The 13,193-nt window shown below is 44.0% G+C and overlaps 1 protein-coding gene across 3 annotated transcripts in view; it reads left to right on the top strand.

The window, feature by feature from the left end:
• PSTPIP1 (proline-serine-threonine phosphatase interacting protein 1) overlaps window positions 1-13,193 on the top strand; it is a 54,743-nt gene that overhangs the window by 19,075 nt on the left and 22,475 nt on the right. For all 3 annotated transcript variants that reach the window (XM_056347584.1, XM_056347585.1, XM_056347586.1), the window contains 2 exons: window positions 2,369-2,469; window positions 6,549-6,623. In XM_056347584.1, the coding sequence (XP_056203559.1) occupies window positions 2,369-2,469; window positions 6,549-6,623 (176 nt within the window). The remainder of the gene's footprint in view (window positions 1-2,368; window positions 2,470-6,548; window positions 6,624-13,193) is intronic.

Raw genomic sequence — 13,193 nt, 5'->3', positions numbered from 1 at the left:
TCAAGAACCTTTCCTACTTTCCTCTGTGAATGTCCAAAATGTGTTTCTTTTCATATATTTCACAGCAGGATCCCTCCCTGGGATGTGTGTGTGTAATTTGCCCTTGGAAGCATTAAGAAAACTGATGTTTTGGGTTTGAGATCCTGTTTCTTAAGGGGTGATCATATTCATCAGATAAGCATATGTAATCCTATAGTTTTCCTCTGGTTGCAACAGTGGTAACAGCAGATCCATTGCATTCTCTCCATATTCTTTTATCTACATTATTATCTTGCTAGCTCTGTAGTGCAGACACTTTGCTGGTAGAGGCATTTGTCTGTGTCTCTTGTGAACCATTATCCTACTGTCTTTCCTTTCTCCCCACTGCTGGTAGTAAGAGTGTCCATTAAGGAAGAAGGAATTACTGCTGTCAAGAAACTGTAGCACTGGAAATGTTACTAAAACCTGTAGGTTTACTTGAAGAAGCAAAACCCGCTGCCCCCCAGGCCTGCCCATCCCCACAGATGTCCTAGGGCGAGGGTGGGTGAGCAGCACTGGGGCTGCCATTGCCGCTGCCGTTCACCCCCAGAGCTCGCCCTCTTCCACTCCAGCCCCAGCAATACGGAAGCAAAGCTGGAAGCTCAAGTGTCCAGCAGTTGCTTGCCTGGATCCTTCCCGAGTCCCAAAACTTAAACAGCTGTCTTCTTTGCAGTCATGGTGGAGAGCAATGAACTAACACATTTATTAAACAATAACTGCTTAGAGGACAGTGGATAGATGTATAAACTCTATTCAGTTCGCATATAAGCACTTGTATTGTACATAAACTGCTTGAGGGAAGGAACGTATTCATTCTCTTTATGGTTACACAGTCTATGATTTTACCATAATGCTATAACGTTCACCACTACATTGTCAATAACATTATCACTATGTACTGGTTAACTGAGGCTCTCAAAGTAAAATTGGCTTGTCCTGATCCTGTTGTGAGTCAGTGGGAGACCTGGAGCAGAACACAAAACTCCTCTCCCAGTGCCACACTCGGAGCACATCAGAACTCTGTTTATTCCCTTCCCTTTCTGGGCTCCCAGCATTTCCCCAGCAGTGCTGACTTTGCTGTGACTCCGATTTACCATTGCAGTAGTGCAATCTGGAAGTTGGGAAAAAGATGAAAGAAGTGCAAGACTAATTTATTTTTCTTCTCATTACTCAGATATTTTTGTCTGAGATGACAGGGCTGTGCTCTGATGGATCACGTGGAGAGGGATAAGTGTGATGCATGGACTTGTGTGATGGGGAGGGATCTGCAGTGGCAGCCCACAGCAGGGCAACACGGCCCTGAGCCACGCAAAGTGCAGAGCCCTGGTAGGAGATAAGAGGCTTTGGGGCAGCAAACTCCACCCAGCTCCACAACCTGGCCTGTCCAGTGTGGCTGGCTGGAAATCACAGATTGCCTTAGCTAGCTGCATTTGCCACTTGGGGTCGTGGAGCAGGACAGGCGGCAAAAATTCCCAAAGGCACAAGTGAGTCCCATGTATTGCACAGGAGCTTGGGTGGTGACCACAGAACCAAGGGAAGCAGCGCTCACTGGCCAGTGTCTCAGAAACACAGACTTTCAGTTTCCTGCAGATCCAATGTCCACATTCCAAAGCTCCCCACATGCCTGTCTTCTACTCAAAAAAAAACCCCAAAACCCTGTCACATTGAATTTACACCAGAGACAGACTCATTCCAACAATGAGAAGAGTTGTTACAGCACTACTAAAGGAAAACATAACAGCACATCAGAACCCATGTTGTCTAACAGCAAATTGCCTCCCTGTGCTCTGAATCCTCTCATTAATCCACCCCACCGCTGACTGGGTGGCACAACGGCTGCCCCATGGATCAATACGAGCACAAGATTCCTTCACTTCTCCACTCATGTCTAGACAGCAGATCACTGTTTTTCTGAGAGTCCTGTGGCAGTGACTTGGTTCTGACCATTCTTTCTAGAAAATGTATGGTAAGAGCATCTGTTGTCCTTAAGAGCTGCTCTACCATACAGCTCTGCTCTGCAAAGACCCCACACCCAATGCTAGATGTGACTTCCCCAAACAGACAGCTAGTGCTGCCTTCCACACAGCAAAATTTGTGACTCACTTCTCTTTTTCAGTATTAAAAAACCCTCTTGATTTAATAAAAACTTCTACAGATTTTCACTTTGGATAAACCTCAGCTGTACCTGTGCCCATAGTCCTGCCCCAGCTGCCATTACTCTGGGCAAATCTAAAGGTGCTTTTGATTTTTCCAGAAAGTTAATTTGTTCCATATGACTGACAGTGGGCATCTGGTAAACCTGCAAACTATGTGCACAAATCACCTCAGCTCTTTATCTTTCTGTCTCCAGTGCAAGGAGTTCACCTTTCACACTGGCTATGAGGTGCTCATACAGCGGCTGTTGGATGGGAGAAGGATGTGCAAAGATGTGGAGGATTTGCTCAAGCAGAGGTAAGAAAAATCAGAGTGAAAATGTTTGAACAGCCTCCATTTTCTTCCCTGTTGGGCATCTGGAAGGGAATAGTAGGCTGTTTCTGAATTTGGTAGTGATACTAGTTTGTGTAGAAAAGCCTGGGTGATTTGAATCCTAGCCTTTTGATGTGATTTGTGAAGGCAGATAACAAATAGAAATTTCAAAGATTTAAGAAGATTTGAGAAGATTTGAGAAAGAAGAGAAGAGAAGAGAAGAGAAGAGAAGAGAAGAGAAAAGAGAAAGAGAAAGAGAAAAGAGAAAGAGAAAAAAGAGAAAAGAGAAAGAGAAAGAGAAAGAGAAAGAGAAAGAGAAAAGGGAAAAGAGAAAAGAGAAAAGAGAAAAAAGAGAAAAGAGAAAAAAGAGAAAAGAGAAAAAGAGAAAGAGAAAGAGAAAGAGAAGATTGAAAGACAGAAATCCAGAGCTCCATTAACACCCAGGTCATTAGTGGCCCAGGATCACAGAGTAGCACATACCTCCACAAGTAGCATTACTGAGTTTCCCCTTTTATGAGGAGCAAATGACTTTCTCTTTGAACATGCTGTTGCTACAGGCACTGTTTCAGTTTCCTGCAACTACCAAAAAATGGGTGATTTTTCAAATACAGACAAAGCTACATAAGATGCTACCAAAAGCCTCTCCCAGACACCCAAGACAGCCAACATCACTCGCCAACCTTACCAGACTTTGAATAAAAATGTAGTTCATGTCTGACCTTTACGGGCTTCTTGGGTGCTGCTCAACAACAGCTATGGACAGCTGACACATTTGTGAGTGAGAAAATACATACTACACAGCTCCTCTGACTCCTTTGACATTCATTTTTGTACTTCAGTCTTAGAAAAATATACCTGAAATTTGCTTCTGAAGTAGCTGGGTTTCAACATGTAGCATGAGACACATACACGCTCATGCGTGACCTGTAGAAAAGACCATGCAATCCAGAGTGTACATTGAGCAGGTAATCCTACAGCAGTTCACCTCAGAACTGTCTCTTTACAAGTATTGTTCTGCTTTCCTCAGGCACAGCCTGTTTTTTCTTGCCATGCTGTCCCCAGCTAGCTTTCGGGTTTTAGGTTGGTGTCTGAAGGCTACTTTTCAGGCACGGGGTCTTCAAGGCAATGCGAGCTGTCAAACTGAACCCTGACTATTTCAGAGTGTGACGAGTCTCCCATCAAATTCTGAAGCTCTCTGAATTGCTTTTTTTTAACCACCAGTGGAAGCTCTTTTACTGCCATATCTCTCTCAGTCCTGAAGTCACATCTGTCTGATGGTAGTTTAGCTTCACTGTTTAAAACAGCTCCTTTGTGACTCATAACTTACAGAGATCAGAATTACATTGCAGGCTTCAGGAAGGCTCTGCACCGCAGCATGCACCTGATGCTATGTATGCCTGTGTTTCCTTCACAACATTACACAGGTTTCTGCAAGTTACAGGATAAGGTTCTTCCTGGTTTGTGCTGGAGGGAGGAAGGACTTCCCACAAAGAATAAAAAATACACATACAGTCCTTGCGCAGATCTGAAAGCCACAAGTACAAATGTTTCCATGAACTTTTGCACACCCCCAGAACGTTCTAGTGAGTGTGCATATGTGTGTGTACATGCACGTTGGGGGAGGAGGATAAGGAGAAAAGATAGTAAGCATTGAGTTGCAGAAAAGTTTATTTCTGGAAGATGTTTGTTCAGCTTGTCCTCATGTCATTCATGGGAATGACCTAGGAGGAGATCAAAGCATGGGATGAATCCCTGTTCCTAGAGGCAGCCCATACCATGGGCTTCATGCCAGAATTTCAAAAGGGACTCTTGCAGCAGCTGCCCTAAGTCCTGAAACCAACTGCCCTCACTACACTAACACTTTATCAGTTTTCCACCCAGGTCAATTACTTTTGCTCACAAACACCCCTGCCTGGTCCAGAGGAGGGCCTAAGAGACTGGGAAGGGAAAAAGCTGTTGTATTCCAGGACAAAGCCCCATATTTAAAACACAAAATATGTTCCAGCTCCCAACAGCTGCAGGGAAACGTAGAAGAGGAGTGCAAGAGTACTGGAAAGCAGGAAAGGCAGCACCAAGACGTGAAAAGATGGTGTGAGCCTCCTGCCACACTCCTCTGACCCTGGGCTAGGCCAGGCCCATGCCTGAGGTTTCAGAAAGGGTCTGCAGGAGCTGGGACTGGCGTAAGAGCCGGCCGTGCTTTTTCCCTGTGATACACTGTACTGAGCAAGCAAAGTGGGACTGTAGCACCGGAGCTCTTCTCATTGCTGTACACCCACTGGCACTAAGCAAAGTCTCTGACACAGAAGTGTTTATTATTATTAAAATCAGAAGAAAATCAATGTATTCTGCTACTGCAATATTATGTGTCTCTGGAGTATATTTCCATTTCGATGAAATTTCATACAAGTAACATGGAAATAAAGCGGTACCTCCGTGTGGCCTATCACCATATTTTGCACCCTGTTCTTCCGGGAGGAAACCCAAAGCAGTGATGTAGGAACACCTCGCTAGCAATTTCTAGAGCAGGATGACACCAATTAACTAACTATACATCTGGTGTTAGACACATGGGAGCCATGGACAGAGACCAAGAACAGCCTCCACCCTGGGCTGCAGCGACTGTAGGCTGCTGTATGACCAAGCACTGTGGTTCCGCCAGCCTGGCCCATCTCCTCGGACTAGGGGAAAGTCCCCAGGACCAGCCTGCCTCAGATCACAGAAGATGGTTGCACCAGGACCAGTCTGCCTCAGGACACAGAAGATGGTTGCACCAGGACCAGCCAGCCTCAGGTCACAGAAGATGGTTGCACCAGAGCCACTGGTACAGCTGGTTACAACGCAAGGTGCTCATAGCCATCGGACACCGAGGAACAGTCGAAAGGGCCGTCAATGACCTTCCCAGAGACCCACCCCAACAGCTGCTGTGCAAAACCCACAGAGAAGCCCTCAAACCACTGGAACTCAGCAAACAGCAATAATCAAGCACAGCCTGACTGAGTGGGAAGGTAGATGGAAGAACAAACCATCGGGGTTGCATGGCCTCACACCCACGTCAAAATTCCATTTTTGAACAGAATACATTTCTCTAATTGCCAAGTTTCAGGCTGAAAACTGTTTGAAATGCTTTTAAACCCCTTTTGGGAACTGGAATTACCCTAAACAAACCGCTCCCCCCCATCCAACCCTAGCACCAGGCTATCTGTTCATTATTTATTATTGACCATTCCATCGTTTTTAACAGCTACTCAAAGACTGAAACCTCAGTTCTGCCCCCATCTCGCACCCAGGAGAAAGGAAATAAGATCTTTAGTACAAATACTTTTATTTTTTCTTTTTAAACAGAGAACAGACATTTCTTCCAGAGCTGGGGGTGGGGAAAACAGTGAAGAAATGATTGTATTTCTTTATTAACTATAGAAACAGAACTATGTTCCCGAGTCAGTAGTTACAGTTCCCCATTAGGTGAGACATCACATCACACTGCCCAACCTGTAAAACAGTCACAGCCTCACAGCTAGCAAGGCTCCTGCCCCCTCTGCCTCCCTGCCACTGTTCAAGCAGCACCTCGTGTTCCTAGCAGACTTTTCCTGCTGCTCCTGGCTCCTATTTATTCACAACCTCTCTTCATTTTGAGGAGTCAGGTCACCCACCATCTTTCAGGTTTCTTTTGCAAAAAAGGACCTCTACTCTGAGCATCTTCTGTACACTTCTGTACACCTCTTCTAATTGAATCCAACTTTTGGGGGACAGAATTGTATGTAGTAATCATATATATGTATGTAATCATATAGTATGTACATATGTAAATACTACATACATACAAAATGTATGTACTAATCCACAGTAATCAAAGCCATGGAGATGGGCTTCATTTTCCCTTATTTCTTCTATAAACAGCTCACCCAAATTATTTGAGAGGTAACTAATAGCACTAGGATTGAGGAGACAGAGAAATTAACGAAATTTTATTTCTCATGTTTTGTACCTTGTATGCAATTACAGTATTTATGTAAACGTGATCCTGGTACCACTAAGAGAAATTGAGTAAGTTTTTCTTTTAACAGAGCACAAGCGGAAGAGAGATATGGGAGAGAGCTGATTCAAATAGCCCGAAAAGCAGGAGGACAAACAGAAATCAAGTAAGGAATTCTTTTATTAGTAGTACAAAAAAAAGTATTTCGGAAACAGTATCAGACTTGTGTGTTTTGCCTATGAATGGGGTCATAAGCTGCTCGCTGCAGTGTGTCACACAGCACTTCACAGTGCAGAGGAAAAATGGGGAAACACCAGAGGCCTTCAAAGCAGGATTCACAAAATCTCTGTTTGAGAATTGCTGGTAGGTCTTTACTGAGACAAGTTTTAATGTCAGGATTCCTAACAATGTTTAATATTTGCTTCCAAAAGCAAACTGATGTGAAAAAAGGGGAAAGGAGAAGGTTGTGGAATGTTTAGGATGGTGGCTTGGCAATTCTGGGAAGCTGGTAGACACTGAGAGACTGTGTCAGAACAAATGCAAAGTGCAAAGACACCAAAAATTAGCTTCTGCAGCAGGAAAAAGTCTTTGCTTAGGAATACAAACTCAAACCTCTTTGAAGGGACTTAATCTGAAACAAATCAATGGAACTACTGAAATACACTAAAATGACATATTTTTCTCTGTCTCCTCTACTACTATCTTAGATCACATATAAATTGTGTTGGGAGGGGAAGATATATGTTGGCACTGAATTTAACTTCATAAACACTGCTGATAAACTGCTGCTATTATTGATGGTAGCAGCAATAATTAGATATTTTGTCATTATTGTAACCAGTAATAATACAGTAATAAGGCGGTAGAGGATGAAGATTTGTGGTCACAGAAGACAAGTCTGAAAGAGAAGACCTCAATCTAAACACAAAACAGCTGTATTGATCCCTGGGGCTTGCTACCCTCATCCATCCCATATCTCATTTCTTAATTGCAGTCTCCTTATTACATAGCTTTATCACTCTTGGTTTCCTGTTCATATTTTATTGGAAAACTTGACCTCAAACCCTTGCACCACCATGGCATGCAAGTGCCAAGCAATTACCCATAGCACTTGCTATCAATTTGGTGGTGGCGCATCCAGGCTGACAGGGAAACTTGCATCAGTCCAAGTGCCTGGTAGCGCAGAGAGCACTGAGGCTCACTCTGGAGAATGTGCAAGCCTCTCCTGCCCTGGTGCTCCATCTCTCCCTTGCTCCTGAGCAGTGCGGTAAGGTATAGCAAGGTTCCTAGCAAAGACTGCTGGAGACGGCTTCTACCTTTCTAGTGTCTCAAATCACAAATCTAATCAGAGAAAAGGAAGAAGAAGAAAAAATATTTTAAATTAAAATAGTGAATTAAGGATGGATGGCTTCTTCCCTAAACAAAGGTGAAGATCAGCATTCCAGGATTAACAAAAGGCTCCACCCAAATTTCTTTACTGGCCATGGAGGGTAGGCAGAGCAAACATGTTCAGAAACAGACAGCTTTGGTTGCCCTTCTGTGACTTAGTGGATAACTCATGGGTCTGACCTTTCCTAAGAGATTATAAGAGCTTGATTTAGGGGCAGAGCCAAGTCCCAGAGTTGGGATATGGATCCAAGTTCCCCTCAAGTTGGGGGAAGTTTGGACTCGGGTCCAGCTCCACTTTGATCCAACAATTTTATAGCTTGGCATAGAGAGAAGGCTGAATATACCGACAACATTTACTATTTTTCCATAAACCCATGCCTGGCCTGGGTGGTGACCAGCTTTGCACTGATATTTTCATCAGAGCAAATGTCTCACTGTATCTGTTCTGAAGCAGAGAGAAGACACTTTGCTTTCTGTCATTCTGCATCCTCTGGCTGTTTGAGTTACACAGATGGGCAATGATGGGCATTGGTCTAGAGTAAACACTTCAAAATCAGGGAAAACTACAGTCTATTCAGGGCAGGAACAACTCATGAAAATTAAATATTTGGTTTTAATGCCCTAAAAATTTTGACATGGTGTGAAGTTTCTCTTTGTTTATATGATGTTGATTGCTGACAGCGCCTACTACTCCCAAGGTCAGTCCTTCAGTGAGGCCAGAGGGAGGGAACCTATATACTACCTATAATAAGAAAAGCTTGAAAGGACTATGCTACAGCTGTCCCTGTGCATTATTCCTGTGCTTCCTCTTTACAGGATTCCATATTATTGCCATAGCACAGCGAGTCCTAATAGTATTACAGCTACTTGACAGGCTGAACAGGGCTGTTTGCATCTTTAAATGCAGCTTTGGGTAGCAGTATTTCTCAAAGTCTAATGAAGGTGTTGTGCAGGTATTTGTACCTAAAATTTGCATTTGACAATCACCAAGAAAAAAAGTATCTTCCAGGGTTTTTTGCAGAAGATTTTACAGAACTTCCTGTGCCATGCTAGGTATTGCAGAGGAGCCGGAATTACTAATTTTACATCACTCATTTTCCCACTAATGCACAATTATTATCCTTTAGTCTTAAATTCAGTCATCTTTTAAACATCTGAGAGACTAAGGCTTCTGTCACTTCTCCTGGGAAATTATTTCACACCCCAGTAGTTCTCCATATCGGGAAGGTACCCAATACCCTTTCAAAAAGTCGATAAAAAGAACATAGGAAATCAGTCTGCAACAACCACCCAAAAACTTCCAGTACCAGAAAATACCCAGAAGACCTTAAGAGAAACAACTGCATGACCAATCAATTCCGTTTAGCACAACTTCTGAAACTAATTATTTGGCTGCAAAAACTTCCCATCACTCCCGCAGGACAAAGCGGTGCTCTGTGGCCGCTACGGAAAGCAGAGCAGCAGAGAAGCGGCACTAAGGCAGCGTGAGCAGCGGTCCCCCCCATGCAAAGGCCTGTTGGCAAAGTGTCCGTGGCAAACCCACAGCTCAGCCAGTGCCAGATCTACTGAACCGGCAATGGCAGCACCACCACATGCAATGGACAGCCCGGCAGGGCCTCGTGTGCCAGTATCCACCCAGGAGCAGTGTGAACAGCTCTTTCCAACCTCAGAAATGCAGTCCCTGGCAGCTGCCCGGACCCCCTGATCTGAAAGGAGTCAAAAAACGCAGAGAACCCCCCACCTTGCTGTTGCTTCCTGCGCTTGGGGAGGAGAGGGGTCTGCTCAAGGGAGGAATTAGGCAGCAGTGGGGAGGTGCTGCCTGGGTTGTTACTTCAGCACAGTCAGGGCCAGCACAAAACAAGAAGGTGAAGAGAATAAGCATCAGTAAATACAAGCAATGGGGAGAGGCCCAGGGAAGTCTATGGCACACTGCACCAGGCAGCTGCCATTGCTGTAGAAAACAGCTCTCTCCCAAGCCTCCCCCCTACTTTAAAAGCTTTTAGTTTTGAATCAAAGAAAAGAACAATTTCAACATCTTTTCAGACTCTTCCCTTCTCCCCCAAACTTTTGCTTCAGCTGGAGCAAATTGCTGAACTCAGCTAAATGTATAATTAGATTCAACTGCCCATTTTTATTCACTGAAAGACAGATGAAGAAATATGCTGCTGACTCAACAGAAAGATAGTAGGGAAGGCTCGCTGAAATGTAACACCAGCCCTGGGACTACCCTCCATTGCTTTGAGAAACATCTAGGTGACAGCAGCCACCAGGTTTCCATCCCACGTGCTGTCCGGTGCCTGTTCCCTCAGCGCTGTCAGGGCCAGAGGAGAAGTGACCCCTCAGGCCCCGCACTGCTCCCGCTCAGTCAAGACACTTCACTACTGAGTATCAGCAGTAATACAACATCATGACCTAGGACAAGAGGACAGCGTTGTGCCTCCACCTCTGCAGATTCCTTAGCACCAGAAATGTGGGAAACCGCTTTGACCTGAGAGCTAGCAGGGGATGAGTTTTTGTAACTGCCAGGGGAGGTGCAGCTGACTTCAGTGAGGTCCTCGCTGTTCTTTTTCAAACCAATATTGGAAATGGCCATAGCAAGCCTGCAGCTACAGAAAAATTCCTAAGAAAACTAAAATGAGAGAGGTAGACATGCCGCAATGAGGAGATGTGCTGCAATCACTTTTTGTTTTATTTTTTATTTAAAAAAAACCAAAGACAGGGTTTCTAAAAGAAGCTGGTGCTGGTTACCATGGGCATAGCAAACAAACACTCCAACTTCCAGCTCAAGAAATAAAAGTTCCCTGTAAGCGCTACTTAACCGCCAAAGGACACAGTCGTTCAATGTTCAGCCTGATTCAAGCAAATTCAGGCGTTCCGGCTGCTTGCCCTTGCCTCGAGCACTGCAGCTGGGAGAAAGTACTTCCTATAGGGAAGGAAGATACCCTCTTTCCAACCCATGACACAGATCTAACTCAGCAGTTGCTATAGGCCTTGGCAAGTTCATTCTAATGTACAGAAGGATGCACATACTTGAATCTAAGTGTAAGACTGCAAGAAGGTTCACACAGGCTCAGACCAAAACCCCTTCAGCCCAATATTGTGTCCCCAACACTAGATCCCAAGGGAAGAACAGAAGAATAGGGGAAGCATGAGAGGACATTTCTCCTAAATAATCTTCTAGCCTTAGCAAATGGTAGTTCAGGGGCTGCCACACCAGCAGCAGCTTTGTATGTAATAGCCTCCAATAGAGTTTTCTTGTGTCTTTTTCTTATTTGAAACCCTGCAACATTTTCACATCTACCGAGTCTTAAGGTAAAGCAATGTACTTTCCTGTTAAGTGCAGAAGTGCCATTTTCTTTGTTGATTTTCAGCTCACCTCACCACACTTGCCATGTGAGATCAGACATGCATGACAAAGGCAGATTAGCTTCTTTCCAGCGGGGTTCCTCAACACCTCTGCACTGGTGAGCTGCACTCCCACTGCCTATTCTGGTTCTTACAAACAACTCAGGTCCGTAATAACGCCAAGGCTATGGAAAAGGTCGGCTGCTTCCTCCAAGCTAATCACCTGGATGTGTCAGCACAGTCCTGAGAATGTGTATGCCTGGGAACATGGGTAGCTGGGAAGTCTTAGTGAAAGCATTAGAAGGAGAACATGTCAGGGCTAAAGTGTTTAAAATCTTTAAAGATGTCTTCATTCCTACCTTATACTATTTTCAAAGCCCTGTTATCCCACTTTTTTAAATAAAAAAAAAAATAATCACAATTTCATAGTCTCTACTCATAAAATAAAATTTTAAAAAGTTGATTACAAAGCTACAGCCGTGTATTCTTGGCAAATGCCAGGTTACACCGACATCCAGCTGGGGAGAGGGAACTACATGTTATTAAGTTTAAACTGCGGTATAGTTTTGCGCTCACCATATTCTGTGTTGCACACAGGGGACAGGATATGCAGAAACTGGGGATTTTCAGCTGAGTTACAAACTGAGATCAAGTTTGCAAGTATTTGATGGTAGCACATGCAGTAATGATGTCTCAACACACTATAGATGATTCTCAGCAGAGCTTGTGCCTTTCAGAGGAAACACCTTTCAGGCTGCAAGGTGACAGAATTTCCAGGCAGTAGCTTTGGGCAGCTCTTTAGCAGAACAATATGAAAACAAAATATGGTATGAAGCTCAGTTTTCAGATACATCCTTGGCTTCAGCTAAAATAGAGCCTCTGGAAACTCCATTCTTTCGTAAAATAACTGATGTAAACATGCAGTAGCTGGTTAAATTCTGCCTAGTCTGACAACAGCTATTTTTGTCATTTTCTCTGTTTGTCTCTTCTCATGTATATGAATTCCTGATTTTTTCCTTCCCTCTTTTCCACTACCATCTCATTCAGACCTTGGGAAAGGGTAGTTCCTTCAAGCCCATGTCTGCTCTGCCCTTTTCTGCAGCGCCTGAAATAGAGTATTTCAATGAGTGTGAGATGGGGGAATCTGTAACGAAATGCCAATTGCTGCTTCCTGTGTATAAATATAGAGTGTGTGTCACTTAATATACAGAATCCTCTGTATTATTCACACAAAGCAGGCATTTTTGAACTGAATCTAGAAGTCATTTTGGAAGGTCACATCTTTCCATGACTAGTTATTCTCCACTCAAATGTTCTGAACCTGCACAATTTATATGCTTGTACTTTGAACTTTCAGGACTCTCTGAAAATGGGCTCAAGCACATACTCTGAAAGACCTAAGCCTCTGCTCAGTTCTTGTTAAATCCAACCTAGATAAGTCCTCTGGTGATGAGGATAGACATTTTTGAGCAGTGCTGCTCTCTTTCCAAGAGACATGAGGAAACAGTTTTATGTTAAAGGCACAAAAGTTGTTTTGATTGTTTTATGCTTTGATATGAATGGCATAGGTCATTCTGGAGTCACAAGGGGTCTAATTTTGAGTCTATGGGCACAGCTTTACATAGAAGAGAAGGTACATGGAGATACCATCCTGCTTGCTCCTCTACCCCAGCAAAGTCAGGGATGATGTGTCCACGCTCCCACTAACCGGCCCTGAAAGTGACGATACAGGCCCCTTTCCATTCAGTTTGGGGCTGTTTCCTCTTCTGGCACATATCTGAAAATATCCAAGCACCAGAAGCAAAACACGTATGCAGACACACCACAGCACTAGAGGATTTCTTGCTCTTTCATGAAAGATATGCTACAGCCAACCTGACACTAAGTCTGGCCTGCTGCATGGCGTGGCCTCCCTTAACAGCTGATACGACTATTCATGCTAGCTAATGCCTTGATATTGTGAATTTATAGAGACAGAAAAGTAGACTCCACTGGTCAGAGA

This window comes from Falco biarmicus, chromosome 7, assembly GCF_023638135.1.
Source record: "Falco biarmicus isolate bFalBia1 chromosome 7, bFalBia1.pri, whole genome shotgun sequence".
Classification (NCBI taxonomy): domain Eukaryota; kingdom Metazoa; phylum Chordata; class Aves; order Falconiformes; family Falconidae; genus Falco; species Falco biarmicus.
The sequence above is the reverse complement of the archived record's forward strand: the minus strand, read 5'-3'. Positions and strand labels throughout refer to the sequence as shown.